Raw genomic sequence first — 25,902 nt, 5'->3', positions numbered from 1 at the left:
ATGCTGAGTACGACGGAACTTGAGGGTATTCGTCCTTTCCTCAAGCAAATTCGAGCTATGAAGGACCAAGGCCTTTGTGGAATTAGAGTAGTTGCCAACTTCATTAGATGCCGAGTACAACCTCTGCAAGAGAGGAATCACTATGGGTTTGAGTACACCGGCCTAGAGGACCCAGCCCAGGTAACCGCTGATGAACTAACAGAAGGAGGGTCTCATACTCAGCTTCATTATTGGTAGCAGGACAAAGTATTTATAGGACATATTTAAGCTGCTTTCCATCTGAAGATATGAAGAGAATGCCAGAGTCTACACCTCCTAGCTTGAGGGAACCATCGAAATACATCTTTCAATGGTTGAGGATGACTATTGGAGTAGGCTGCTGGGCTTTGGTCCACTCAGCTATGAAGTCAGCCAAGACTTGAGATTTGATAGCCTTACAGTAAACAAACTCAATGTTTTGAGCTCCGAGTTCAACTAACCACTTGGATATGTGTCCTGTTACATCCCGATTGCGTAAGACATCGCTAAGTGGGAAGTCGGATACCACTATTACCTTGTGCTCATCAAAGTAGTGGCATAGCTTGCGTGAAGTAATTAAGAGGGCATAAAGGAGTTTTTGCACATGTGGGTACTTGGCCTTGGATTCTAATAGCACCTCACTAATATAATAGATAGGTCATTGTACCTTATATACGTGCCCTTCTTTAGCCCATTCCACAACTATTGTCGTGCTAACTACCGTAGTATTAGCTGCAATGTAAAGTAGGAGTGGTTCATGCTTCTCGGGTGGAGTAAGAATTAGAGAGGTGGACAGGTACTCTTTGAGCTTCTAGAAGGCTTCGTCAGCTTAGGTTGTCCACTCGAACTTGTCCATCTTTTTCATCAACTTAAACAAGGGTAGACCTTTCTCCCCAAGTCATGAGATAAAACGATTAAGGGCCACCATGCACCCTGTCAGTTTCTGAACATCTTTGACGCAGTGAGGTTGAGTCATCTAAGTGATTGCTCGAATCAGTTTCGTGCTGGCTTTGATACCCCGATGGCTCACGAGGAAACCCAATAGCTGTCTGGAAGGAACTCCAAACACACACTTGGTTGGGTTAAGCTTCCACTTGTACTCACAAAGATTATCAAAGGGTTGCTTTAGGTCTACGATAAGAGTAGAGGGATCCTTGGTCTTGATGACATCATCCACGTAGGCTTCTACATTATGACCGATCTGTTCGCTTAGGCACGCCTGGATAGCCCGTTGATAGGTTGCATCGACGTTTTTTTAGCCCAAAGGACATGGTTGTGTAATAGTAGGCACCAAACGGAGTGATGATGGATATCTTGCTCTGATCTTCTTTTTAGAGGGTGATCTGATGGTAACCCGAGTAGCAATCAAGGAAGGATAAAAGAGCTGACCCAGCCATGGAGTCTATGATCTGATCAATGCGAGGTAAGCCGAAGGGATCCTTCGGGCAGTGCTTGTTGAGATCTATATAGTCAACACACATGTGCCACTCTTTCGAGTTCTTCTTCTGGACGAGTATAGGATTGGCTAGCTAGTCAGGGTGAAGAATTTCCCTAATGGACCCGGCTGCTAATAGCTTGGTGATTTCCTTCTTGGTTGCCGCTTTCTTATCAGGTGAGAACCATCGTAGTCGTTGCTTAACCAGCTTTGAGCCAGGGTTTAAATCCAATTTGTGCTCAGCCAACTCTCTCAGAACACCTGGCATATTAGCCGGCTTCCATGCAAAGATATCCTTGTTTTCCCTGAGAAAATTGGTGAGCGTGAGTTCCTATTCTTTGGAGAGCTGGGCACTGATGATAGCCATCTTAGAGGGATCACCGGTACCCAAATCAATCTCGATGGTATCTGTCTTAGAGGGTGGGGCAATGATTCCGGTCTTCTTAGTCAAAATCTCCATGTCTTCTAGCTTAGTCTGCTGTGCAATGTTGGCAATCTCCTGTGCTTCATAGGCTTGCTGAGATCAGGATGGCTTCCATGTCGCAGTCATATGAGCGCTTGAGGTCACCTTGGAAGGAGATTACGCCATTGGAACCCAGCATCTTGAGCAAGAGGTACGGGTAATGAGGTATGGCCATGAACTTGTCCAAAGCGGGTCGACCAAAGATAGCATGGTATGATGATTCAAAGTCAGCTATCTCGAACTGAATGAACTCCATTTAGAAATTATTTGGGGGTGCCAAACATTACTGGGAGTGTGATCCATCCAAGTGGTATGGCAGCCTTATCGGGTACTATCCCATAGAAAGGGACATCAGTGGGAGTGAGTAGGCTGGTAAAATCTAAGCTTATCTTCTTTAGCGTGTCTGCAAATATTATGTTCAATGATGTGCCACCATCGATCTGGACCTTGGGGACTATCATGCCGGCTATTGTTGTACCCAGGACAAGTGGATAGTGGTTGGCATTAGTCATGCTAGTCCATTGATCTTTCTTGGAAAACTGGATTGGGTACTCAGACCAATTAAGGTACTTTGGTGTTGAAGGTTCTGCTGCCATGATATCCCAAAGAGCCAACTTCCTAGAGCGCTTGTTTGATGAAGTCGGTAACCCCGCAAAGATTACTACGATTTGGCCCTTGAACTGTTAGAAGTCAGGGTCAGCGTTGTCGTCTCCATCTTTATTGTTATCAGTTATACCCTTGCCTTTGTTGGTTTTGGCATAGAAACCCAGTTCTTGGAGTTGTCTGCACTTCGGTCGTCGTGTGCTTGGTGTTCTTGTGGAAAAGGCAGGGTAAATTCTTAAGGTCTTCAAATGTCTTGTTATTCTTGTTAAACTTCTTGGACCTATCTATGGAAGCAAGGGTGTTGTTGGGTCCTCTCTTTCTGGTGGATTATCCACCCTGATTGCTTCTAGGGTAGTAACCTTTGTCTTGTGGGCCACGTGGGAATTGTTCACGAGTACGCTCTTCAAATGCAATCATCTTTTGTACTGTACGCTTGAATTCCTCGGTGGTCTCTAGATTGTCGTCATAGAATTTTTCAAGCTGACACTTGTATTTTATCCCATTGGTGAAGTGATCTATCACCTCCCTGTCGATGATATTGAAGACTTGGGCTCGTATTTCAGCAAAGCGATGATAATATTGCTAGAAGGATTCATCTGGTTTCTGTTTGCAGGTGAAGTGATCTATCACCTCCCTGTCGATGATATTGAAGACTTGGGCTCGTATTTCAGCAAAGCGATGATAATATTGCTAGAAGGATTCATCTAGTTTCTGTTTGCAAGTTCTAAGCTCGTTTTGAGTACTTGGGTGGGTGAGGATGTAATGTCTCGCCTCTACAAGGTCGGGCCTGCTTACATCTGGCAGCTTTTCTAGGACATAGACTGCCCTCACAGACCCACACAAGTCTTTTCTGCGCACTTTGTCCTCACTCATGCGCACCCGAGAAGGACTTCCTGGTCGGTCACCCATCGCTCCAGGCCAAGCACGCTTAACCTTGGAGTTCTTAAGAGATGGGCTTCCGGAAAAGAAGTTGCAACTTGTTGGTATGAGTATCCTATTAATCCTATTAAGCCCTGGGTCGGGGTGTTACAGAGGACACCACAAAAATTTTCATAGAATTTACACTGAAGCTATCCCCAAGTATTAATGGAGCAGGCTCGTAGTCTATCAAACCAGGCGAGAGGCACAATGTCGAGTGCCATGGGAAAATATAATACTTTGATGTCGTCGGCGTCGCCTGCCAACTCGATGGACTGAGAGTAGATGCGCACCAATTGGTTGGGTTCTGTCTTCCCGTCGTACTTGGTATGGTTGGACAACTTAAACTTGTAGGGAATCCGCACAATGAGTAGTCTATCCGAGAAACATGGGAACCTATCTAGTGGGATACCAGCTTCTCTGTACTCGGACTCGCCTCTGCCTTCCTTGTTACTATACTGGTGCCCATGATAGGCTGACTGTGCGGCACCCTGATTCCTGTTCTGGTTACCCTGAGGTCCAAGACGAGAGTGGGCAGGTGCCTGTGCCTCTAGTCATCGGGAAAGGTTAGCTTGAGATGTCACTTTTGCAACTTGCATCTGAAGGGCTGTTGATTCTAAAATGGCTGAGTCGTTGTTGAACTGGAGTAGGGTTCTCTATGGCCGCCATCTCCTCAACCAGGGCATAGACGTTAGCGTAGGGCATGGTAAAGACCTTGTGTCCAGCTACTTCCATGAATTCAAGCTCAAGGTTGCGTGATGTAGAGGCTCTAACGGCATCACGGTCTTGACGCTATCATTTTGCTTCTTCATCCCATAGACATTGTTCATACACTGCCTCTACAGCTAAGCGTCATCGTTCAATGTTTTGACAAGCCGATTGATACTGCTGCCACTCCTCCCTGTGGTGTTGGGCACGGTTACGTCGAGCCTGTCGAGCTCTATTCTTCCTTTCCCTAGCCATCTTCTGTTCATCCATCTCTCCGTTGGGTGGCACAGTGTCCGAGGATATGTCGGACAAGGTTTCCTCTCCATTTTGGATATCTGGTGGGTTAGGCATAGGGATATGAGGTGGTTGCCCAGCCATGAAGACTTCTCTGGAGTGCTTCGTGACCGAGTGAGTTCTAGATACTGTAGTCATCGCAATGTCCAAGATCTCTGTAGAATCATGATCGTTGTTGTCTGCTGGAAGAGTGCTGCCATCCTGATAAGGCAAGAGCTCCACCATGCCGACTAAACGAGATGGATCTATTAACGAAGTGTCAGGTCGAGCACCTGGCCAATGAACGATGCCTCCTTCAGGTGTGATGGATAGAACCAATCCTCTTTGGGCACCCGCAAGAGGGACTTCTTGCTCAGATTGCACGAGGTAGCTTATCGTATCTTGATAGATTGAAGCTGAATTCTTGAGTTTGAGTGGAAAACGAACTAGGTCTTCGAGTTGGACTTCAGATGGGATCTCCAACCCGAACAAAAGTGACGTGTCCGAGCAGGAGTCATGGTTGATGGTGACCTCCTAAGTTTGAGTTGAATCGGAAATTGAGAGGTACGAAAACTTCTCAGTGAGTTGATCCAGTGTGATCATCGAGACATCTGGTGAAGCTTGAGGCGTTGGGATCTCCATGAGATGACTTTGGAGCTTGTTGTTATCGTCTGCCTTGCAGATCCAGGAGCCGAAGATGAAGGTGGTTCCTGCCGAGAAAATCATGTTGTCGAGGTCCGCCGAGCTCTCGATCACGAAGTCGCCGAAAGCCCATACCTGGCGCGCCAGCTGTCGATGTTTGATGACTGACAACTCGTCACGGGATTACCTGGGACGATGTTCGAAGGGCTTCAGCGTACCCAGAACTCGACAGTAAACGCAAAGAGACGAACGATTTATACTGGTTCGGGCCCTCTTGTCGAGTAATAGCCTTTATGTCCAGTCGACGTGTAGTCTTTTGTGTTGGATTAATTGTATAATTGTTAGGATTATAAGGGGGTGCGCCATACCTCACTTTATACAGGGGCGAGGGTAAGAGCACGTATCTAGTCCTAATCGGTTATAAGAGAAGAGTTCTAGTCCTATTACAGAATTTAGCTTTCATAGTAAGCCGACTAAGTTGATCTAGAATAGCTTGAAGTCCACACCACCTTGCCTCGCGTCCTTCAATAGATTGTGGGCCATCCTAGGACCCATCTGGGTAGAACTCCCGTGAGGAACCCCAGGACCTTGGTCCGTCAGTTAGGCTCTTTATGGTAGAACCTGCTTACCCGGGTTCAAGCCCTCGACTTGACATGGGTGCTCGTATTTTTCTGGATTTATTTCACGATTTAACGACGCTATGTTTTCAATGGTAGGCGATATCCTGTCGACAGCGAGGCGCTTGACTTTGTGAATCTTAAGATCTGTCAGCTCAGTCATTCGAAGGTGCTCATAAGGATAGGGTTTATGTACGTGTGTTCATAGAAGTGAGTGTGTGTGCATGTTGTGGACATCTGCGTTGTACTATGTAATTTTTTTTTTTTTTAAAGTCCCACCTCTGCCCACTAGTGAGAAATAAAAACGGAATCCGTTTTCCACGAGCCTCACTCACGCAGTGCGGCGCGCGATATACACTGCTCTGTTTCCTAATCTGCAGTGACCAGTCCGAATGTCTGATACATGCTGCAGCAAAAACAATCGTTAGCTCTAGAAAATCGTGGCCCGTATGAAGCATTGAACCAAAACAGCAGTGCTTGCACACGTTGACACGCACATCCTGGTCGCGCTGGGCCTGGATGGGCAGTCTAGAAGGCTATGCAACGGTAATCATCACGCCATAATGCAATGTGTCGCTTGAGTGATGCCAGAAGAGGAAAAAGCTGGATCTAGCACCGCTCTACACGTTGCAGCAAGAGAGACTAACTATCAGTGGTTTCAGAAAAATAGAGAGCGAAGCACGTATTTGCGCCGGTTCCAAACCGATGCCCAGGAAATAAAATAGTATTTCATCTGTCTCCCATTTACCTCAGCTGGCTCATATCAACTGCTCATGGCCTGTTGCTTCTATTTTTTTACTTCCCTTTTCTCTCACTTGTGGGACCCATGAAGTGATGTCTCCTATAGGCACACACTATGGCTAGAACGTGCCATTTTTTTTTTGCATCACTTACACGCTGCAGCCCTAAACTCAGCCCTTGTTTAGTTGGACCTCAAATTCCAAAAAAGTGCTACAGTACCTGCCACATCGAATGTTTACGGTCTGTGCATGAAGCATTAAATGTAGATGAAAAAAAACTAATTACACAGTTTGGTGGGAAATTGCGAGACGAACGTTTTGAGCCTAATTAGTCCATGTTTGAACACTAATTGCCAAAAAAAAACGAATGTGCTACAGTAACCCCAAATTCTAACTTCCTTACTTAAACAAGGGCTCAACCAAGCATCGCTGTGAGCTGGCATATGTGAACAGTATCAGACACCGCTCGCACTGTGGAGGGCCAAGTCGCAGGACCTCCACGTTGGCCGACGTGCCTCACGCAGGACCACAAACCATGCCCGTTGCCCGTCGCATACGCTGCGCATGCCAGGGACGCAGGCTGTCGCACCGCCGTTTTAGACGGGCGGTCGCACTTGCCGCCGCGCTGTCGCTCATGCCGAGTAGGCTCGTTGGCAGTACTGTTGCCGTTGCCGTCCATGCTTGCCACGTCGGGCGACCCGCCTGCCGCGTTGCCGTTCATGCTGAATAGTCATGGATATCCCCCCTGGCTCACCACTGAAAGCACTTGCCACCATAGTACATGTGCGTCTACAAAGTTACCAAAGCAACAATAGCAATGAATGACAAGGCGCGTTTCCGCGCTCGCCTAGGCGCGCCCAGGCGCAAGGCGGAGCCTTCCCGCGGGGCCTAGGGGGTGAGGCGCACCTCTAGGCGTTGGGCGCGCCTCCACGGAGCTCCGCGGCGCCTACACGGCGCCTGGGCGGCGAGTAGGCGGCGGGAGCGCGCGCACGTTTTGGCGGGCGGGAGCAGGCGGGAGTGCGCGCGCGAGAAGCCGGGTGCGCGGGGAAGGAAGCGCCCGCGCGGGAAGAAAAGAGCACGGGTGGTAGAGAGGATTAGAGAGAGACACACACAGTGAGAGAGTCAAGACCCAAGCTCGCTCGCCGGCCATCTTCTCCATCCGTGCAGGCCTCCCCGCCGGCCCACCGCCGCCCCTGGAGCTCCCGTGCGGCCCCTCCTCGCCGGGGCGCCACCGGTGGTGACCTTCTCGCTACCCCTGGTCCCGCCGCTCGGGAGCCCCAAGGTAAGGTGAGGACGTGAGGTCCGCCCGCCCCCTGCTCCTCTCTCCTCTGCTCGGCTGTGTTGTACTGCTGTGCTCGTAGTTAACTGGGTTGCAGCCCTGTTGGGCGTCCGCTCAAGTCTCAGCTTACCAACTGAGCTATTGCTTCAACACAGCCAAGTTTTTTCATAAACTAGAGCACTGATGTTGTTTTACTTGTATATTCTGTATAAATGACGAGAGTGTTTAGCTGAACTTGGTGTGCTACCATGATAAAAAAAATGTCAAAACGCCTAGGCCTGCCTAGGGCGCTAGGCAATGGGTCACTGCCTAGCGCCTAAAAAACAGAACAATAGAGTTTTTGCAATAAAGTTTTTTTATGACCAGGTGGCCTATTCTCCAAGGAGATTGAAACGTAACTTATATCAAGTATTACAACCATGGCTGCAAAATAATTCCCCTAGAACAAAATAATCTGAAACAACCTATAACCAACAACGAATATCAGTGTAGCTACATCTATTTCCCCCTCACAGCTTCTCCAAGCCAAATCCCTAAACAAGATTTCTCTACAGAATATCTATTGTATTTACATTATCAGGGCCACATTACCAACCTTCTCAGGTAGATGACCCCGTGACAAACAACAAATAAGGGGTATACAGGTTAGAAGAACGCTCAACAATGCACATTGCCTTGACTTAGCAGCTTTTATTTATTCTAATTCCAAAAAACACAGTACAAAAAGTCAGCTTCTATTCCAAAAAGAGATGGATATCTATCCCATCAGTCAGCTCTTAGTCTTAAGATTTCCTTCGCTGTCCTCTTCCTAAAATATTCCATGTGTTCCTGCAGAAAGAAACAATTCTTTTGGGTAAGTATCATTCTGCATAATCACACCATCTTTCAGGTCGGCACGTGGTTATACAATGTTGATAACTAAAACAAGCATCTTCATGCAGGTAAAAGGTTCGCATGGTTAAGTGCTAGCCTACCTAGTCTGCTAAATTTTTAGTAAGCATGTTCACCCACCTGACTAAAAGACAGGGGCAGTCCTCTGCTGTGGAAATCAATGTACTTGAGCATAAACATACCACAGTCCCACCTGTTACATGAAAAGGTCCTTTTGTCACCTACATTTCCATTACATGTTACAATTCCAAAAAAAAAAAACTTGTGCTAGATATAGTTATATTTTTGTATCTTTCTCCAGCAACACAACTCCATAAGTTTCCCTATTAGTACTTGGGTCACAGAAAATACTATACATATGTCTAGTAGAAACCACATTCAGTGGAGGTATGGAAACATTTTGGTGTGGCAGGCATCTTAGCATGAACTACTATTTCATAAATAAAATGTAGTCGCACAATCACACACACACCCCTTTCAATTTAGGAAGACGCGCGAAAAAAACCCCTTCAAGTTCAAACTATATGCGTTTGACAGTACTAAAAATGAGATACTGAAAATGACAAGACTAAAGTAAAATGGAACAGCATCAAAAGTTTTTATTCACTTAAAACTACCCATACTGTTGCTTCGAACACATTTGACTGTATAGTTAAATTATATGGGTGCGAAGAAATTCCATAGCTCCATCAAATACATGGAACGAATTCATAAAAATTGCACTAAGTTGAAGTTATCTAAGCAAGGAAGCCACACACTAACTAGCCTACTGAACGGTACATGAGTTAGAAGGAAAGAAACATCATTACTATAAGCATGACATACCCATTCTGCTGTAAAGGAATATCATCAACTAGCTCTTCATGCCACGAACTGGTGTTGATTACTCTGTTACTTTTGTCCTTCACTTCCTCTGAAATATATTGAGCCTGCATATGTAAAACACATGTATGACACCATTAATTCACCAAGCTGATTTAACATACAAGCCTACCAACATACCCAGCTAATTTTTACTTTGATTTAGAATAGATAGGGTTGGAGAACAAGGACTAGAGGTCAGCCTGGGCAAATAAACCCGAGACGGAGACCGAACTACCCGAATTCTCGGTCCTCGGTTTTCAATTCAGTCACAGGTTTCCATAGACCGACCTTTTAATCCATTTTTCAGTTCCTTGTCTCGAGTACCCGAAACACCGAAGTACCTGATCTCCAATATCTATCCCTCGTATATCACCTGCTGTCCATATCTCAAAGCATCAAATCCAATGTCAGGCAGGCTGAGCCCTCATCCTGTCATCCATCAATCCCCGTGCCTATCCTGTGACTGAGCGGCAGCAGCACATGAGGGCCAACCTTCACGCGGGAGCGGGGGCACAGGTGAACAATGCTGCCGCCCCAGGCCCCCAGCAGCACAGCGATCCATAGCAAGCTAGCAGCACACGGCGGCTAGGCGCAGGTGCGCAACGACGCCAGCACGCAGCAGCACAAGGGGGCAGCCTTGAAAGGCAAGCAGCACAGGGGCACCGCCGCACCAACAGGCAGCACAATGTAGCGGCGTCGCATTGCCCAGGGGACCGCAGCAGCAGCACAGGATTCAGGTGAAGACGGCACACATGAATGCTGTGAATCTAGAGGAGACAACGACGGGAGCAAATTGCACGTCGTCTTGCTTCTCAGTGTTGTTCGATTAAACCCGAGAAACTGAACCAATAGCTCGGGTACCCGAAGGGTCGGTCCTTCGGTCATCGGGCACAACTTCAGTTCTCATTTTGTAAAAACTAAAATAAAAAAAGACCGAAAATTCGGTTAAAACCGAATGCCCACCCTGAACTAGAGGTCTCAAGGACCATGTGAAAGTGCATAACAGATGTGCCAAAGTCCATAGCCATCTAAGTCTAGCAATTCACCAATTTTAACGAGGACTGGAGATGCATATTAATAGAAAGAAATGCTCACATAAGGAACAATAGCTGTGTAGTTAACAACACTTCTCAAAGAATTAGCATGCAAGGATATAAGATCTAATGGGCACAGTTATCTTGCTGTCAAAGCTGGAATTTATTTTTAGGCCAATTTTTATTCTGGACGAATCAATTATGCTTACCAGTACTCTTGGTACATTATGATCCATGCCACCAAGGGAATCAAGATACTGAAACGTATTTTCCTTCATGTTTATAATTGCTAAACACCAATGTACATCTTTATGCACAGGGACAAATATCTATAAAGAAATTCAGAAAGCACAATGAGATAAATGCAAGCCAAACAAGGTTGGGAACATGTAACAAAAGAAAAAGAATGTAACATTTACATTACTTTATCACATTCAACGAGTTCATATCCCAACTTCTTATGGGAGGTCCATCTTTTAACAGACTTGTAGTCATAGCCATTTTTTCCACAAGCAAGCTGAGCAACATTCAGGAAGTCAGTAAGGATCAACATTCATAGGGTGACAAATTTTGTCCATGAATAAAAATCAAACACATAATTGCAAGGCAGAAGTCCATGTCATCAGTGGAAAGGGGTTTAAACAAAAGTGAATATAGCTGATATACAGAGAGGTCCAAAATGTGATTTCATCCCAAACAAAAAAAACAAAGATACATCAAATACATCGGTATACATTACCACACAAAAATCCAAATCAAGATAGTACAGTCTAAGGAACCAAGAAGGCCAAGTAATAATAATGCAATATAAAGGGTATGGGTAGATAATACAATCTAAGGAACCAAGAAGGCAAAGTGGCAAACAACTCAGAGATTCAGGAGGGCAGTTATATCTAATTTCTATATCTACAAATGTGTGCCACCATGGCAAATATGTAACCAATTTTCCTAATTATAATGACCACATACCATTATAGATCGGTCACATTAAAACTATAGAAACTACCATGTATATATAGTAATGCAAGTTCGTTACTGATATGGATTTGTGCAAAATTAGCAGTCAAAGGTTTGACAACTAATTCTCCAAGCGCTACAATATCCACACATTTATAAATAAGAGGGACTAATACTCAATGTAATATATGAACCACCACAAAACTATACTATGATATGCTACCATTCAAATTTGATTACGTCATCTATATTTCTTATATAAGAACTAATACTGAAAAATTCAAATCAACAATTCAATGTCTAGTTCATGAAGAAAAAAACAAAAAAAACAGGGAGAATATATGCAAACACATGCCAATCTTAGTATGGAAAAGAGATGTAAACATCCTGCAGATGCAATAATTGAAGCATAAAGAAGAATACAATCTAACCTTCTTATAAAAGAATGTATTAAAGAAATGGCATTTCAGAAACCTTTTTGGTTCTCTTTTCTCTCTCTCCTTCAACAATTCAAGGTACAGGTTAATAACCTACAAGTATAAGAAATATTTATCATGATCAAGCATGGAGACATGTAATCACTCACATTTGTGAAGGATAGAATTAGTGAAGTGTGTTTAGGATATACAGCAGGAGTATGACCTCATCATTTAACCAGCAACGGGGTCTCAAGCACTGGAATTTCTCTTTGCTAATCTCAATGTTAGATGGTTCATGCAGCGCTAGAACTTTGCTACTGAAATGAGGAAACCAGGGCACTCAATTAAGCTTATATGGTATATTAGGAAGCTTTAAAAACATGCAAGCAGGGTCGTGAAAGAGTACCTCGGGCCTCTACTGTGGAAACAGTCATGAACTTCATTTTCCTCCTCAGCAGTGAGAGGTTTAAATAGTTCAGACAGATCCTAGAATAGCCAGTAGTTAGATAAAGCATAGAAAATTGGTGCAGAGCTGCCATCAAATATGTGCATAAAATGGTCAGTAGCTTTTTATATAGGCATGCAGTTTCACAGAAGCCTTTTAAAAAATATCATTCATGCCTCTTCTAAGTTATTTATCAATTAAAAGACCATTTAATCATAGAATTGTTCAATCTTGCCGCTAGAGACCATTTCAAAGCAATTCATTGAATTTTCTATTCCAGAACACCAATTTCATATAAGCCCCATTAATTCAGTGCAAGATGGAAACTTGATCACTCATTTTTTTTCTTCCAAGTCACCTAGCATGACAATAGCAAAGCAGAGTATAAAAGGGTCAAATTACCTCCTTGACAGCCTTGTCTGACTTCCATATCTCAGAAAGCTTCTCCTCTTGGAACTTCACGTCGATCCCTATTTCCTCCAACCTCCTATTGTACTGTGTCGTCGCCTCGTATGCCTTCTTGTAGTATGGCACCCTTTTCTTCCACTGCTGAGGCTTCACCGCCTCCGCCTCCAACGTAACCTTCGTCGGATCCGTAACCCTCCGCCGGTCCACAAAAGGCAGTCCAGTCCCCGCCTCCTCATCCATGGCCACAGTGAGACCCTGCCGCTTGCGGACCCAGCGACTGAAGAGCCCCCGCCCGTCATCACTGGGCCTGCCGAAGGCTCTGGAGATGTAATTGCCCATGTCGAAAGCTAAGGACCTCGCCTCCGGTGGTAGCAGCAAGAACCCGCGGCGGAGGCGCTGGATTAGGCGGGTGTGGCTCTGCGGGCCGTGGAAGTGGCGGGGCAGGGGGGAGGCGTCGAGGTGGCGCTTGCGGCGGTTGGGGAAGAACGCGGGAGTCGAGGCGGTCATGGCCAGCAGGAGACGGCTAGGCCATGGAAGAACCCGGAGCGCAAACCCTAGCAGAGCCCGAGCTCGCGGGGAGGGGAGAAGGCGACCGGCGGGGGGGGAGAGGAGACGACGGGCACCCGATGCTTTTTTTCCCCACTCGACTCGAGAATTGGGAAATTACAAATAGGTCCTCGTATATGGAGAGGGTCGAAAGTTTTTCCTAAACGGCCCGTGAGGCCCGGCCCATGCATCACATCACGCGACTCTCAACGTTCACTCCTTCGTGGGCTCGTGGCTTCGTCCGCTCCTCCCCGCTTGGGTCCGAAGTCCTCGTGATTGCCGGTCAAATCCGACCTGGAAGATGAACTACCTTTCTGGTTGATTTTTGCCGATATTTTTTTTGAATTTTACAGTGCTGGTGATCACGACTACATAGAGCTGCACCAGAAGTGCCATGGGCGGAGGACGACGGACTAAGCGCAAGCGCGAGGTGAATAAGCTCTCACAGCAGGCCAATCTCAAAAAAAAAAAACTCTAACAGCAGGCCCATAAGGTGCGTTGCGGCCTTGCTGGTGGGCGTGGCCCGATTGGTGGAATCGTGCCTCCTCCTCTTTCATTATATGGTGTTTTATTTGTTCTGCTAGAGTGTTGGTGGTGCTCGCTTGACTTCGTGGTGGTGTAGCTGCTCGGTGCCGATGGCAAGAGGTTTGCGTGGAAAAGGTATGCTGAGAAGGCACTGATGAAGAAGACGTAAGTGATCCTCTTACTCTCTGTTGTGATTATGAATCAGGGAGTTAAATACGTGGGAATTGACGGGATTAAACTGCTCTTCTTGAGTCTTTGTGTAAAAAATCACAAAACCACAAAACATTTATTAATTCGGCAAATTCAATGTACCTGAAGCTACTGATGTGATTAATGGAACTGACACGTGATTGATGATTTCATATTCTACTTGGAAATTCAAACTGTAGTATGTAGGATCACGCTCTGAATTCAAATTAATATATATTGGCCCATTTGGAATAGCTCACAGAGCCGATTCTCTGCTGAATTCAGCAGGAGCTCTGCCAAAAAGTTTTTAGAGAGAAGTGATTCTCTGCTGATTCTATGAAGTGATTCTCTGAAATGAACTAAGAGGCTAGGAGCTAAACCTAGCTCAAGAAGAGAAGGTGCAGACGATAATTGTTAGGGAATTTGATTGGTCTTTTGAGATGGGTGTTGTGAACAATGACTTCAACACAGGCATATTTGAGGTGGAGGATGCAGATGAAGATGCATACCTTGATTGCGATGACATATCCCATCAGATGATGAGGAAGTAGAGGGTGAGGATCAGAGGATGAGGAAGTAGCAGGTGAAGCAACGAAGGAAGACGAAGACTATGACATGTCAATAGGTGTGGATGATGAGTACAATTCTGGCCCAAGTATTCAGGATGATGTGCGGGAGGTGGAGGATGAGTACAGTTATGGCAAAAGTATTTAGGACAACAACGATTCAAATGAGTTAGATTGGGATTCCTTTGAAGGTCGAGTTGATGGGGCACTAAGATTGGAGTACAATAATGAAGAACTGAGACAATTGAAGGCTGCCCATGTGAAGGTACCAACTGTACCGAATTTCATGGGCATTATTTTAGATGATCAGGCAATATGTGACACCAGTTTGACTATGTTGCAAAAGCAATACTGACGAGTGAGGATAAGGAGATTAAGAAGGGAACCGTATTTGATAGTTTAGAGCATCTCCAGTTTTTCTCATGGACTATGCCTTTAGGTTTCACAGGTCGTACTATGTTACCCACTCTGATAGGAACAAGAGGTACATCATGCTTTGCAAGCAAGGATGTCTATGGGGACTATGGGCTCGTTGGCAAAAAAATGGTAAGTAGAAGATTTGTAATATTAGGCAACCTCATACATGTTGTACTTGTAAGGAAAAGGGTGTCCATCTACAAAACATGTTACCTTGGTTGTCGTCTCATTGGCATTATTAGGGCCAATAGCAACACATCGGTTTCTACGATTATCGAATCAACATTTGGATTCACTGGTTATATAGTGAAGTACTCAAAGGCATGGCGTGCCAAGAAACATGCTATTGAGTTGCTTTTGGTAGATTGGAAAGAGGCTTACAATAAGGTTCCAAGAATATTGAGTGTGATGAAATACTTCAATTCAAGCCTTAGGTGGTATCCTTACACCGGTTGTAACACCTTAACTTGTTAGAAAGCCTATAGTAGTTGTGTTGTTGGCCCATGTGTGGTTGTGGTTATTGTTGGTGGGTTTAGTACCATATTAGAAGTTTAAGAGTGTGAGGACCAACTTATAATCCTTGTCACTCCAAATGTAGCACCTCTAGGTTAACCCTTTTACACAAAGCGAGGATAAAAGTGTAAAAGAGATGATACACGTATGCAAGCCCATTCCACGTGTAGAGCAGATTTTGGACACATGGTGTTACACCGGTTAGACTTTGATAGATGTTGATGGCATTCCTAAGTTTGTTTTTCATTGAGTGTATTGGTCGTTCCCTCAGTTTTCTAAGGTGTTCAGGTACAAGGTCGTGTTAATGATTGCGGTAGGAGTGGACCTAGAAAACCAACTAGTCCTATTAGCATTCGCTTTGGCCAAGAGTGAGAACGGCCAAAGCCCGCAGTGCTTGTTTGATGGCACTTTATTGACAGGCACATACATGGGTGGGTTGATGATTGTGGTAGGCTGATATGTATGATTTCAGAATGTCATATCATATGCTACTTACTGTGGCCCAACAACATGTGCATGGTTGCCCTCCTCTTGAGCATCGCTGGTGCATGAGACACTTCACGGTCAACATGTACTCACGTCAGAAGAAAAAGGAAGTGGTTTAGAAGCTCAAGTCTCTTTGTGGTTGTTGAACTGAGAAGAAGTTTGATGAGACACTACAAGAGTTAGAAAAAAGTTTTGAAAGGGAAAAGAGGTGGCTTCAGGACTAGATGCAACACAAGGATAAGTGGGCTCTCACATTCGATGAGGGAGGATGTAGGTATGACATAATGACTACCAATGCGCCCGAGTCATTTAACAAATAAGTTTTCAAGGGTATTTGTGTCGTGCCAATGTTAAGGATTGTAGAGTACACGTTCAGGAAGTGCAACAAATACTTTATGAACCAATGGAACACAACTAAGTTGTCCAAAGAAAAAATGGGGGAAAGTTAGTAGGGTGTTTTTGGAATTGTAGAAGACGCTGGCTTGCAACCAAATTGACGAAACCTATGGGCCGTCGAGGCTAGTGTACAATGTAAGGTCAGCTGGAGATACTAATCCCGGCAGCGAGAAATATGAGGGGGAGAACTTTTTCACGTCCCTTTCTCTCATTTCATAATAGCATGCAAATGCAGGTAGCCTCCCATAATTAGTTCCTGTTTTACATTTATCTCTTTTCTCTCTCTTCAATCAAATTACTCAACAATTCAAATTCACATTTGACAATCAAATTCAAAAGGTATTATAGGCCATGAATTTGAGGTCGGTAGCAATTGCAATCGAAAGCATAGTAGTTCATCATTGCACAATGCAATTGCCTAAGTCAGAAATAGTATTCCACAGTCGCACAACCCAAATACCTCAATCAAAATCAGAATTAAATATCATTGCACACACATACCAATATCCTCGTACCATACCCAATTTCAAGCTTGCCTACTTAGCAAGAGCAGCAGGGGCTGGCCATATAATGAATCCGTAAAAATAAAATAAAAGAAGCACTAAGGGCCTTTTGGCAGAGCTCAAGCTCACAGCTCTACGTAGAATTTGGTGTTTATAAAATAAACTATCATAAACTTCTATTTTTAATCTAAAAGAAGAACAAGGTGACTCAACAAAAGACCCTTCATCAGTCCACAGCTCCAACTCTATAGATTTCTAGAGCCAGAGATGACTTGCTCTAGCTGTACGAGTTTGTAGAGCTATACCAAACATGGCCTAAGTATAGAATTGTACATTAGCTGGACACGAAAAATCGAATTGTGGATTTTTTATAGCGTCTCTTCACATATACTTTAGGATTGCTCAGTAGGCGGGTTAGATTTGCTCTCTGTCCATCATCTACAAAAACACTCGACACGTACGTACACGGGTTAGATTTGCTCTTAACTCTGAATGAAGTTTGCTATTATTAAAAAAAAAAAGCTTCTGCAAAAATGCATTCTCTTCTTCTGATAGGTTGGCAGCCTAGCTTTATCCATGCATGCTGGAGTTGATTGGTGCTTCCTCTTCTTCTGTCCACGCGAAAGGGTCACTATTTTCAGCTCGCATGCATTACATGCAAATCGCAATAATTCAAATTCAAATATAATTTGCAGAGGAAAGGTACAGTCTGCCAACCATACTGGAATGGTCGTAAAGTTTATACTCTTTTTGGCCTCATTCTGAAGCATGCGACATTGATGTGCGATTGTTGTGGTGTAATGGAACAAACTTGTATGGTTGTACTGTTACTATCTTCGCCTCGGCCTGATCGGGGCAAGCTATATATAGTATAGCTCCCCACGCGCCACTTCATGCCGAATGAGCACGTCTCCCTCCCTGCCTCCCTGGTCTACCATCGTTGGCAGAAACCGATCGTGAAAGCCATGCATGTACAGTGTTGTCACTCAACAATCAACATGTCCATGCACATGCACACATAATGATTTGTGAAAGCCATATGCTCTTTGTCTTTTTGAAAGATATTGCTTAACGAATGTGGCCAAACAACCACATGCAAATCATTTGATATATATAAATGTGTAGAGTTCTATTATGCATTTTTACAGGGGAAACTAAACCAGTAGCATGAGACCAGAAAGTGGAATCTCGGTATTTCAAACTGAGACCACTGAAGCCATCACGTTTTTTTTTTTTTTGCACCAACAGACCAAAACTGTGCTACTTCCTACATCCCAAATTATAAGTCATTCTAACTTTCTTGAAGAGTCAAATTATCTTAAGTTTGACCAAATTATAATTATCATTTAGGGCCTAGAAAATATAATTTATTAATGATTTTGAAATTCATTTTTTTAGAAATTTTCAAATGATATCAAATGAAGAAATGACCAAAACCCAAAGTTGTAGTACTCAAAGAGATCTAAAACTTTCTAGTTTAATTTTTTATTTGAATCTCAAATATGCATTACAATATTCACCAAAGTGAATGCAAAAGGAATGTTCTTAGTTACAAGTGACTCTGAAATATAGTGGTAAGAAAACAATGCACAAGATTAATTGTATGACTTGCGCCGTGGAGGGTGTTAGCTGGCGGGCTTCTCTGGCCTCTTTTTACTATTTCTTCCGTTTTACAAATTCTGAAAAACATTTATACTGGTGGTTTGTATAAATATGCCACCATTATAAGCAGAAATATTTACATAGATGGTTTTCAAGTGATGTCATATAAAACACCACTATTTTAACTTACCTTTCACACCAGCGATTGATAATACTGTTAGTACAAATGCAAGAAATACCGCCGATAAAAAATATTTTATTTACTACTTATGGTCATGTTCGTTTCGCTAAAATTTGACCGCTGCTGATGCTGATTTGTTTCTTCGCTAAAAAATACTGCTGAAAGTAATGCTGAAAAACTGGGCGATATACGCAAGCCGTACGTGCTCCTTTGCTGCTGCTTGCTGCACGGTGCAGACGTGCAGTGCACAAGGGTGGCACACATGCACACTTCGATGAACGGCGATCGGCAACAGCAGGCATGGTTGGTGTTGGCTCACATTACTCCCGGTCACGTGGCTTCTAGAAAATTTCTTTAATACTATTAGAATCTACTTCCTTTGTTTCAAATTATTAGACATTTTGATTTTTTTAAGATACGTAATTTTACTATGTACTTACATATACACTATATATAAATATATAATAAAAACAATGTACTAAAAAGCCAAAATATCTTATAATTTGAAGCAGAGGAAGTATAACTTATATGTTATTATTTTACAAATTATGGCTTCTCTTCAACATCATCGAAACACTTTTTTTACCCCTTATATATTATTGATGAAGACTCACGATCACTACCCATGCAAGTTTTTCCGTGACGTTCCGTATGGAAAATATAAAAAACCATCAGGGAAGATCGTCCGTGACGGTTACCATTAAGATGGCCCATCAGGGAAAATTTGACAGGGAAAGTCGACCTTTCCTGATGAAGAACCGTCACTGAATATTTCCTGACGGCCTCAGCTGTCAGGGATAACGTTCCGCGTCAGAACAGTTAGTTCACTATTAGTTAGCCTTCAATGGAATATAAAGGATACAAAAATGTGTTTCGATGGCAATGAAGAGAAATAGTAATTTCTAATGGCATATAAGAAATATTTATAGGTTTTATTAATATACTTTCTCCGTCCACGAAAGAAATCTAATTATAACTCTTTTAGGAGTCAAATAATTTAAGGTTTGGCCAAAGTTATATAAAAAATACTAACATTTATAATACAAAATAAGTATCATCAAATTAATTATAAAATATATTTTCGTAGTAAATAAAACTAGTTAGACATAAATGTTAATTATATTCGCTATATAAACTTGATCAAAGTTAAGCTATAGTTTAACTTGCACAAATCTCGTAATATTCTCTATTGGGTGTGTGTTATATATTAGGGACCTTCTAATAAGTATATAAAAGGCTCAACTATAAGGTTTGAGGGTATAATCATTTTATAATTCATTTGTAATTATGAGCCCGAGAAATATGTATATATGAATTGGTACCGATAGCGAACTATATGAACATAATTGTTACCGCTGAATACTTAAAATGCATCCAAAATAATACATTCATATACATATTAAATTATCTAAAATATCTAAATTAATATTAATTTGTTTCTCTTCAGCAACTATTGCCAATTCGTTTTGATTTTTTAGAGTGCTCATACTCTTAAAAAGAATTATCAGTGTATCTTTTTTAGAATTCTACCAACTCATCTTCTCTTTTTCTTTTCTCCCTGTAGTAGGCTGAAATTTTTAGAGATATATAAAAATATTAGTAACCGAAAGTAAAGCTAAAGTAAAAAAAGTTAATCTTTCAGTATAGTGGTAATGTTTTCGAATACACGGTACAACTCAGACACTCATAATGCACGCACACTCACCTCTATGAACGCACACATGCAAACCCTACCTCTATGAGTATCTTCGAAGACCGGTGCCTCGCTGTCGATGAGAACGTCGCTACCACTGAAAGCACAACGCCGTTAAATCCTGAAATATTCGCTCCCACGAAGAGTCGAACTCATGACCTAAATTACTACTAAGACTCTTGTAACCACTAGGATACATGCCTTACATGACGCCTGAAGAACTGCAAATAGTCGAATCACAGGATATGTGACTGGAGGTAGAAATTTAGAAACATGAAGATTGTACTCCCCTGTTCCTAAATATATGTCGTTTTCGCTTCTTAAGAAACAACTTTGACTAAATATATATTAAAAAATATTAATATTTATGTTACATAATTAGTATTATTAGAAAGATCTTTAAATCTAGTTTTTTAATAAATTTATTTAGAGATACAAATGTTGCACGTATTTTTTACAAATCGAGTCAAACTCATAACACGCACAACGACAACCGTTATTTAGGGACGGAGGTAGCAGTGTAGAGGCCAAATTGATGCCGCAGATTCATAGCAAATACACAATCAAGCATTGTAGGAACGGAAGATAATGAAGATTGGCCTCTTGGTCTCAGCGATATGAGCCGATGGATGACAGCGAGTCTGCCGGGCGGCCGGCGGGCGAAGTGGAGACGTCGTGTTCTCGTAGGGAGCGAGCGATGCAACAGCCAACAGCCAGCCAACGATCTGTCTACCTGCCGTCGTGTCATTGTCGTCGCAGAGAGCCAGAGAGGCAGGGAGGACGTCGCATCCGTCGCCATGCATGGCGTCTCTGTGGCGCCGCCGCCGCCGCAGCCGTCGTCTATAAGTCGGAGCGTCAAGCGTCTGTAGATCAGGCTGCATGCTGGTTCTGCCCTTCTACCCAAATGGCCAAATGCTACTACTATACTATTATTATTATATTATCATATATACCGTATTACTACCCCCTCCGTTCGAAAAACACTTGATGTTCTATTATTAAAAAAAATGTTCTTTACTCTAAAAAACTTGACATTTTTTCATACTAGTGGCCATGTAATCGCGACACGCACGTGTCTGAAAAAAAAAATCCATAAACATTAGAGGAACACTAATGTCATTTTTCACAACTTCATCATCATATCAAGTTATTACTTGAACCAAGCCAAACATACAAGATGTCCTTCCACCTTTATGCCATTAATTAATGAATTCTTCCAAAAAAAATACATGCAGCTGAAACCAAAGGAACACCTGAAGTATCACTGTTATAGGGCCCCGTTCGGCTTGCTGAAAGTGGCTAGAAAACACTGTTCTGGCTGAAATGTTGTGAGAGAAAAATACTGTTCCGGCTGAAAAAAGAAGCCGAACAAGCCGGATTTAAGGTAAGCCGAACGGGGCCGTTTCCAAAGGACATAAATGCTATATTAATTGTCCAAGGAGCTAATGAACATATGTACATGCTTAACATGACAATAATACTTAATCCACAAAACATAATCACAAAGATTTAGAATAAGTGCATATATTGTTGTGAATAAAAGGATTGTTTGAAAGGATTTAGAATAAGTGCATATATTGTAGTGAAGAGCTCAAACAAATTTACCAGAGCAATAAAGATCCAAAAATCTCAAATAATGGACATACCACAAACACAATCATAGGAGGAAGCACAATAATTAATGGATTGGGATAAAGTTACAGTTAAAGATTTAGTTGCCTAAATTAATGAAAACAATTCTTCATTCAAAAAAAGAAAAAAGTTCTTGCAAGCATTTACCATACTATTTTTGTCATCTCACACAAATAACAACAATTACTTTGGGAAAGAAGGCAACATTGCTTTTCAGAACAGTCAATAAGCTATCATGCGTTTTTCACTATCTTAAATAACAAGCACTCTATATTTGAAAAGGACAATCTTATCTTGCAAACCAAAGGAATTGAATAATAGTAGAAATACATTATGTAAAGACGAGTACACAATAAAACTTACAGATATAAAAATTATTTTAATTACAAAGCGAATTAAGTTTATTGTTATCAGGAGTCCTTTTTTCTACCTTTTTTCATGCCATGCAATCATCACCCACCCCACTGATCTCCAATATTGTTAGGACATGCTCCTGGCTCCTGCAACAGATATTCTTTTACAATTTTAGCCAATAAAAGGAGCAGCTCCTTCTAATCCTTGCCAATAATTAGATAAAGATTTTCTACCCAAGACAATTGCAGATAATGGGGTATGTTCTTGTTCCCAAAATAACATGATGAAGCAAACTTTTCTTTTTAATTGGTGTAGAAAACAGGATGTTCGGTTCCTCATGCCATCCCATCAGCGCGGGCTCTTGGAGCTGCCCTGCAAAAATCCAGTGCCATGGCACTGCAGGATGCTCAAAATCTATTTGAATAGGATCTTTATCTACTGAAACAACCTGTATTGGCCATATCACTCAATCAGCCAGACCATGCATCGATTTGATTCCAGATGAGGAACGTTAGAATTATAAGAATAACCAGCAATCTGCTTGCTAAGTACATTTGCTTGAAATAATCCATAGATTTCCAAGGAGCACAGAGCATATTGATTGATAGCTAAAAGGAGGACACGCGATTGGTGTACTGACCATATATGGGATTTCCAATGGCTGGCGCAGTGGTACAGTGAGACGTAGCAACCCTTCAAGCGAACAAGGCTTGAGCTTGTGCCGAATTAAAGCTGACAGTGAGACACTGATGGAATGTAAATTTCAATGAAGAGGATTAAAATAACGTGAGAAGGACTCACGTACAGCTCTGAACTTTGGTTGGGCTCGTCGATTGCTATGTGCTCTCCAGGGACGTCGCACCGGAGGATTTTCCTCGTACAAGCTTGCTGGTGGCAAAAACTGCTCGGCTATGCGTGCTCCTCAGCGCCGACAGCAATCAGGATCTCCAGCAGGCGATTCGGCTGTCAGGAGTCTGGGCAGCGGCCGGTAGAACTTGTTGAAGAAAAAGCAAGCGTGAGAGAGGAATTCAAGGCAGTGGGCACGGAGCGCCTCTGCGCGTTTCTCACCACAGCGCGGCCGGACCGGAGAATCTCCAGGAGGCGCGTGCTTGCGAAACAAGAGAAAGAGCAGGAGGAAAGGCTGTTAAAGAGATCCTGTATGTTAAGCCTCGGATCTAATACTTTTCGAATGAAGAAGATCCTCCAATCGACCCCTCCAGGATCGTCCAGGGACTCCGGGACTATGCTCATCGGACACGCTCACGCGCACCCTCTGACAAAGAGATCCGGCCGAGCCTGACTCGACCGTAGCTTCCGCCTGGGGCTCGGGGCTTTACCGAGCCTTGGGCACCCCATCTACGGCATCTACGGGCCCGGCCCTTGACTCCTACCCGACTAACGATGCCAGCCAAGGCCCGGGCACAAGAAGACAAGTCCCAGGCTACCAATGCCCGGGGGCTCCCTGACGCCGCTCCCTAGGTGTGCCCTAGCCAACTGCTTTTCCGACAGGGTCACGTCCGGGGCGTGACACAAGAAGACAAAGCTTCACACGGCCTCCGGGGGCTCGGGGGCTTCTGGGCCCGCACGTCAGCCCCTGGAGCTGACCTCCTTCGCCACCAGAAAGACTCCAGAAGGTCTCACCCGTGGGAGGCTGGTCCAAGCCGACACCCTCTGAACGCAGAGTGTCAGAACAGAACAGCCGGACGACGCCCAAGCTTCTTCGGCTCCAAGACACCTCGACGGTCCACGACATACCACTGCAAGCCCCTCATGGACTTCAGCGCATGTAGACCATAGATTAGAACCCCCAAACCGCCTTGTACCTGACCTATCCAATTATATAATGGATAAGGTTGGACCTAGAGGGGGAGGATCCCGATTCGATCACTAAACACTCCATTCCATTCCATCTGCCTCCGCTCTGCACCGAGAGCAAGGCAACCCGAAGAGGGACACCGAGAGCCCCTCCTCCACCGCATCTCGCTGTCTCCTTTCTCTCCGACGAGAGGGAGACTCCACCGACGGCGCGGCAACCTTAGGTTTAGCATCGAGCTAACCCCCTACCAAATCCTCTTCCTTTACACTCTGTTGTAACCCCCAGATTTTGGGTGCTATTAAGTATAAGGATCATCAACTGCTGGACGTAGGGACTGAATTGGCCCGAACTAGGATAAACCGTTGCGTCTTCTCTGCGTGATTCTTGTGTTCCTGAGTCCACCTGAGCCACCAGAGACCCCATACTCTAACACCGACTTGAACAACATGCTAGCGCACCACGTAGGGGGCAGCGTCAAGTGCGATTCTGGCTCTACAGGGGCCGGAGCTACCCGCCTCGTCGCCGGAGCAAGCGACGCCGCCCTAGACGGTGGTATTCGCTTCCCCAACGAGTTCTCCGTCGTGGCCGGCGCCTTCGCTCTAGGCTAGGTCCTCCGCTTTGGGAGCTTGGTCTACATTATCGATTGCCACGACGAGCTTCGTCTGCTTCACGGGACTACGCCAGCAGGCAGCGAGCCCTCGGCGTCACCTCCCCCACTAGGGCCCTCGAGAGCGGATCTCGAGGTCCTGGACCAACAGATCCAGCGCAACTTGGGCCCGGATCCCACTGTGTTGGACCGCCGCCGGATGTTCTACATGCTAGCTAACATTCATCATTAGGTCACTACAGGCGAGGCGCTCCCACCGTCTAATCACTTCTGGTACAACCTCTCGGATCTGCTCTCGGGAGTCCGGAGCACGGTGAAATCCTTCTAAATGGAGTTAGAGCACCTCGTCGTCCACGAGGCTCCCCGAAGTCCCATCCTCTCTGGCGCGGCAGGGGCCGATGCCCCCTCGCTGTGTGCCTTCTTCATGACCCTCCAAGGAAGCAATCCAGAGCACCACTCTGGCGACGCCGAGTATGATGCAACGCCTCATGAACGACGTCACGTCAACGTCAAGGCTCCCGCTAAGGGAGCACACAGACTCGCATTGCTGGAACGAAGCCCCAACTACCACGCGGACCGTCCCAAGGGGGGGATGGCCCCACAACAAGCAGGGTAGGAGCACCAGGGAGCCCCCGTGACAGAGCGCAAGCTTCGAAAATGGAAGCTTGCATAGCAACACCGTGCACAGCCCCCCATGGGTAGCGACGACAACTACACCAAGGCCCCCATGGACCCGAGTCGACGGGTGGAGAAGAAACGACAGCGTTGGCACCTGGTCCATCCAGCTCCCGGAGCACGTACGGTGCACCCCACAGTAGCAGCGGCTTGGCAGGTCCCTCCACCTAGGCGCCTAGTCCCCAAGAGGGGCCAGCCTAGTTGAGGGTATCCCCGGCCCTTCCCCATTATGAAAGACCCTCGCCAAGCTGACCCCCTGGAGTGCCGACGTCTTATCCGAACTAGGATGCCCCCGCCTCTACCTCCCGTCAAGCATCTAGGAGAAGGGCAGGAAGCTATGTAACTCTTCCTCTTTACTTCCTGCATTTCATTTCCTAGGCTGAATATTAAGCTTGCTTACTGTTGACCGCTAATCCCTCCTCCTTCTGGTAAGTGCGAAGTGCCGCCTGCACATCGCTCACCAAGCCAACTCGGCCTCCTCCTCCTG

At 44.4% G+C, this 25,902-nt stretch overlaps 1 protein-coding gene and 1 long non-coding RNA gene across 3 annotated transcripts; both read right to left on the bottom strand.

Annotated features, from left to right (window-relative positions):
- Nucleotides 1-8,083: 8,083 nt before the first annotated feature.
- Nucleotides 8,084-13,358, bottom strand: LOC136539870 (putative ubiquitin-like-specific protease 1B). 2 transcript variants are annotated; one of them, XM_066531862.1, is made up of 9 exons: nucleotides 12,709-13,358; nucleotides 12,268-12,347; nucleotides 12,085-12,178; nucleotides 11,874-11,972; nucleotides 10,910-11,002; nucleotides 10,695-10,814; nucleotides 9,413-9,516; nucleotides 8,708-8,780; nucleotides 8,084-8,524 (listed from the first exon to the last, which is right to left on the bottom strand). In XM_066531862.1, the coding sequence occupies exons 1-9, from the start codon at nucleotides 13,219-13,221 to the stop codon at nucleotides 8,462-8,464; spliced, it is 1,239 nt and encodes a 412-aa protein (XP_066387959.1). In that variant the 5' UTR covers nucleotides 13,222-13,358; the 3' UTR covers nucleotides 8,084-8,461. The 2 variants fall into 2 exon arrangements, with proteins under 2 accessions (XP_066387959.1, XP_066387960.1); XM_066531863.1 differs by lacking the exons at nucleotides 12,085-12,178; nucleotides 12,268-12,347.
- An 8,417-nt stretch (nucleotides 13,359-21,775) lies between these two features.
- Nucleotides 21,776-23,505, bottom strand: LOC136539869 (uncharacterized). Its single transcript, XR_010779779.1, has 5 exons — nucleotides 23,386-23,505; nucleotides 23,123-23,311; nucleotides 22,958-23,063; nucleotides 22,551-22,689; nucleotides 21,776-22,463 (listed from the first exon to the last, which is right to left on the bottom strand). It is a non-coding gene; the product is annotated as an uncharacterized lncRNA (long non-coding RNA).
- Between the last annotated feature and the right edge of the window lie 2,397 nt (nucleotides 23,506-25,902).

The sequence above is a fragment of the Miscanthus floridulus genome, chromosome 2 (genome assembly GCF_019320115.1).
Source record: "Miscanthus floridulus cultivar M001 chromosome 2, ASM1932011v1, whole genome shotgun sequence".
NCBI lineage: Eukaryota > Viridiplantae > Streptophyta > Magnoliopsida > Poales > Poaceae > Miscanthus > Miscanthus floridulus.
Note: the sequence above shows the minus strand (reverse complement) of the source record. Positions and strands in the feature narration are given on the sequence as shown.

Coding starts and splice junctions, on each gene's coding strand:
- LOC136539870 (XM_066531862.1), bottom strand. CDS start 13,221: ATGACCGCCTCGACTCCCGCGTTCTTCCCCAACCGCCGCAAGCGCCAC. Junction 12,348..12,708: donor CAGACAAGGCTGTCAAGGAG/GTAATTTGACCC, acceptor TGGCTATTCTAG/GATCTGTCTGAACTATTTAA. Junction 11,973..12,084: donor GTTGCTGGTTAAATGATGAG/GTCATACTCCTG, acceptor TTATACTTGTAG/GTTATTAACCTGTACCTTGA.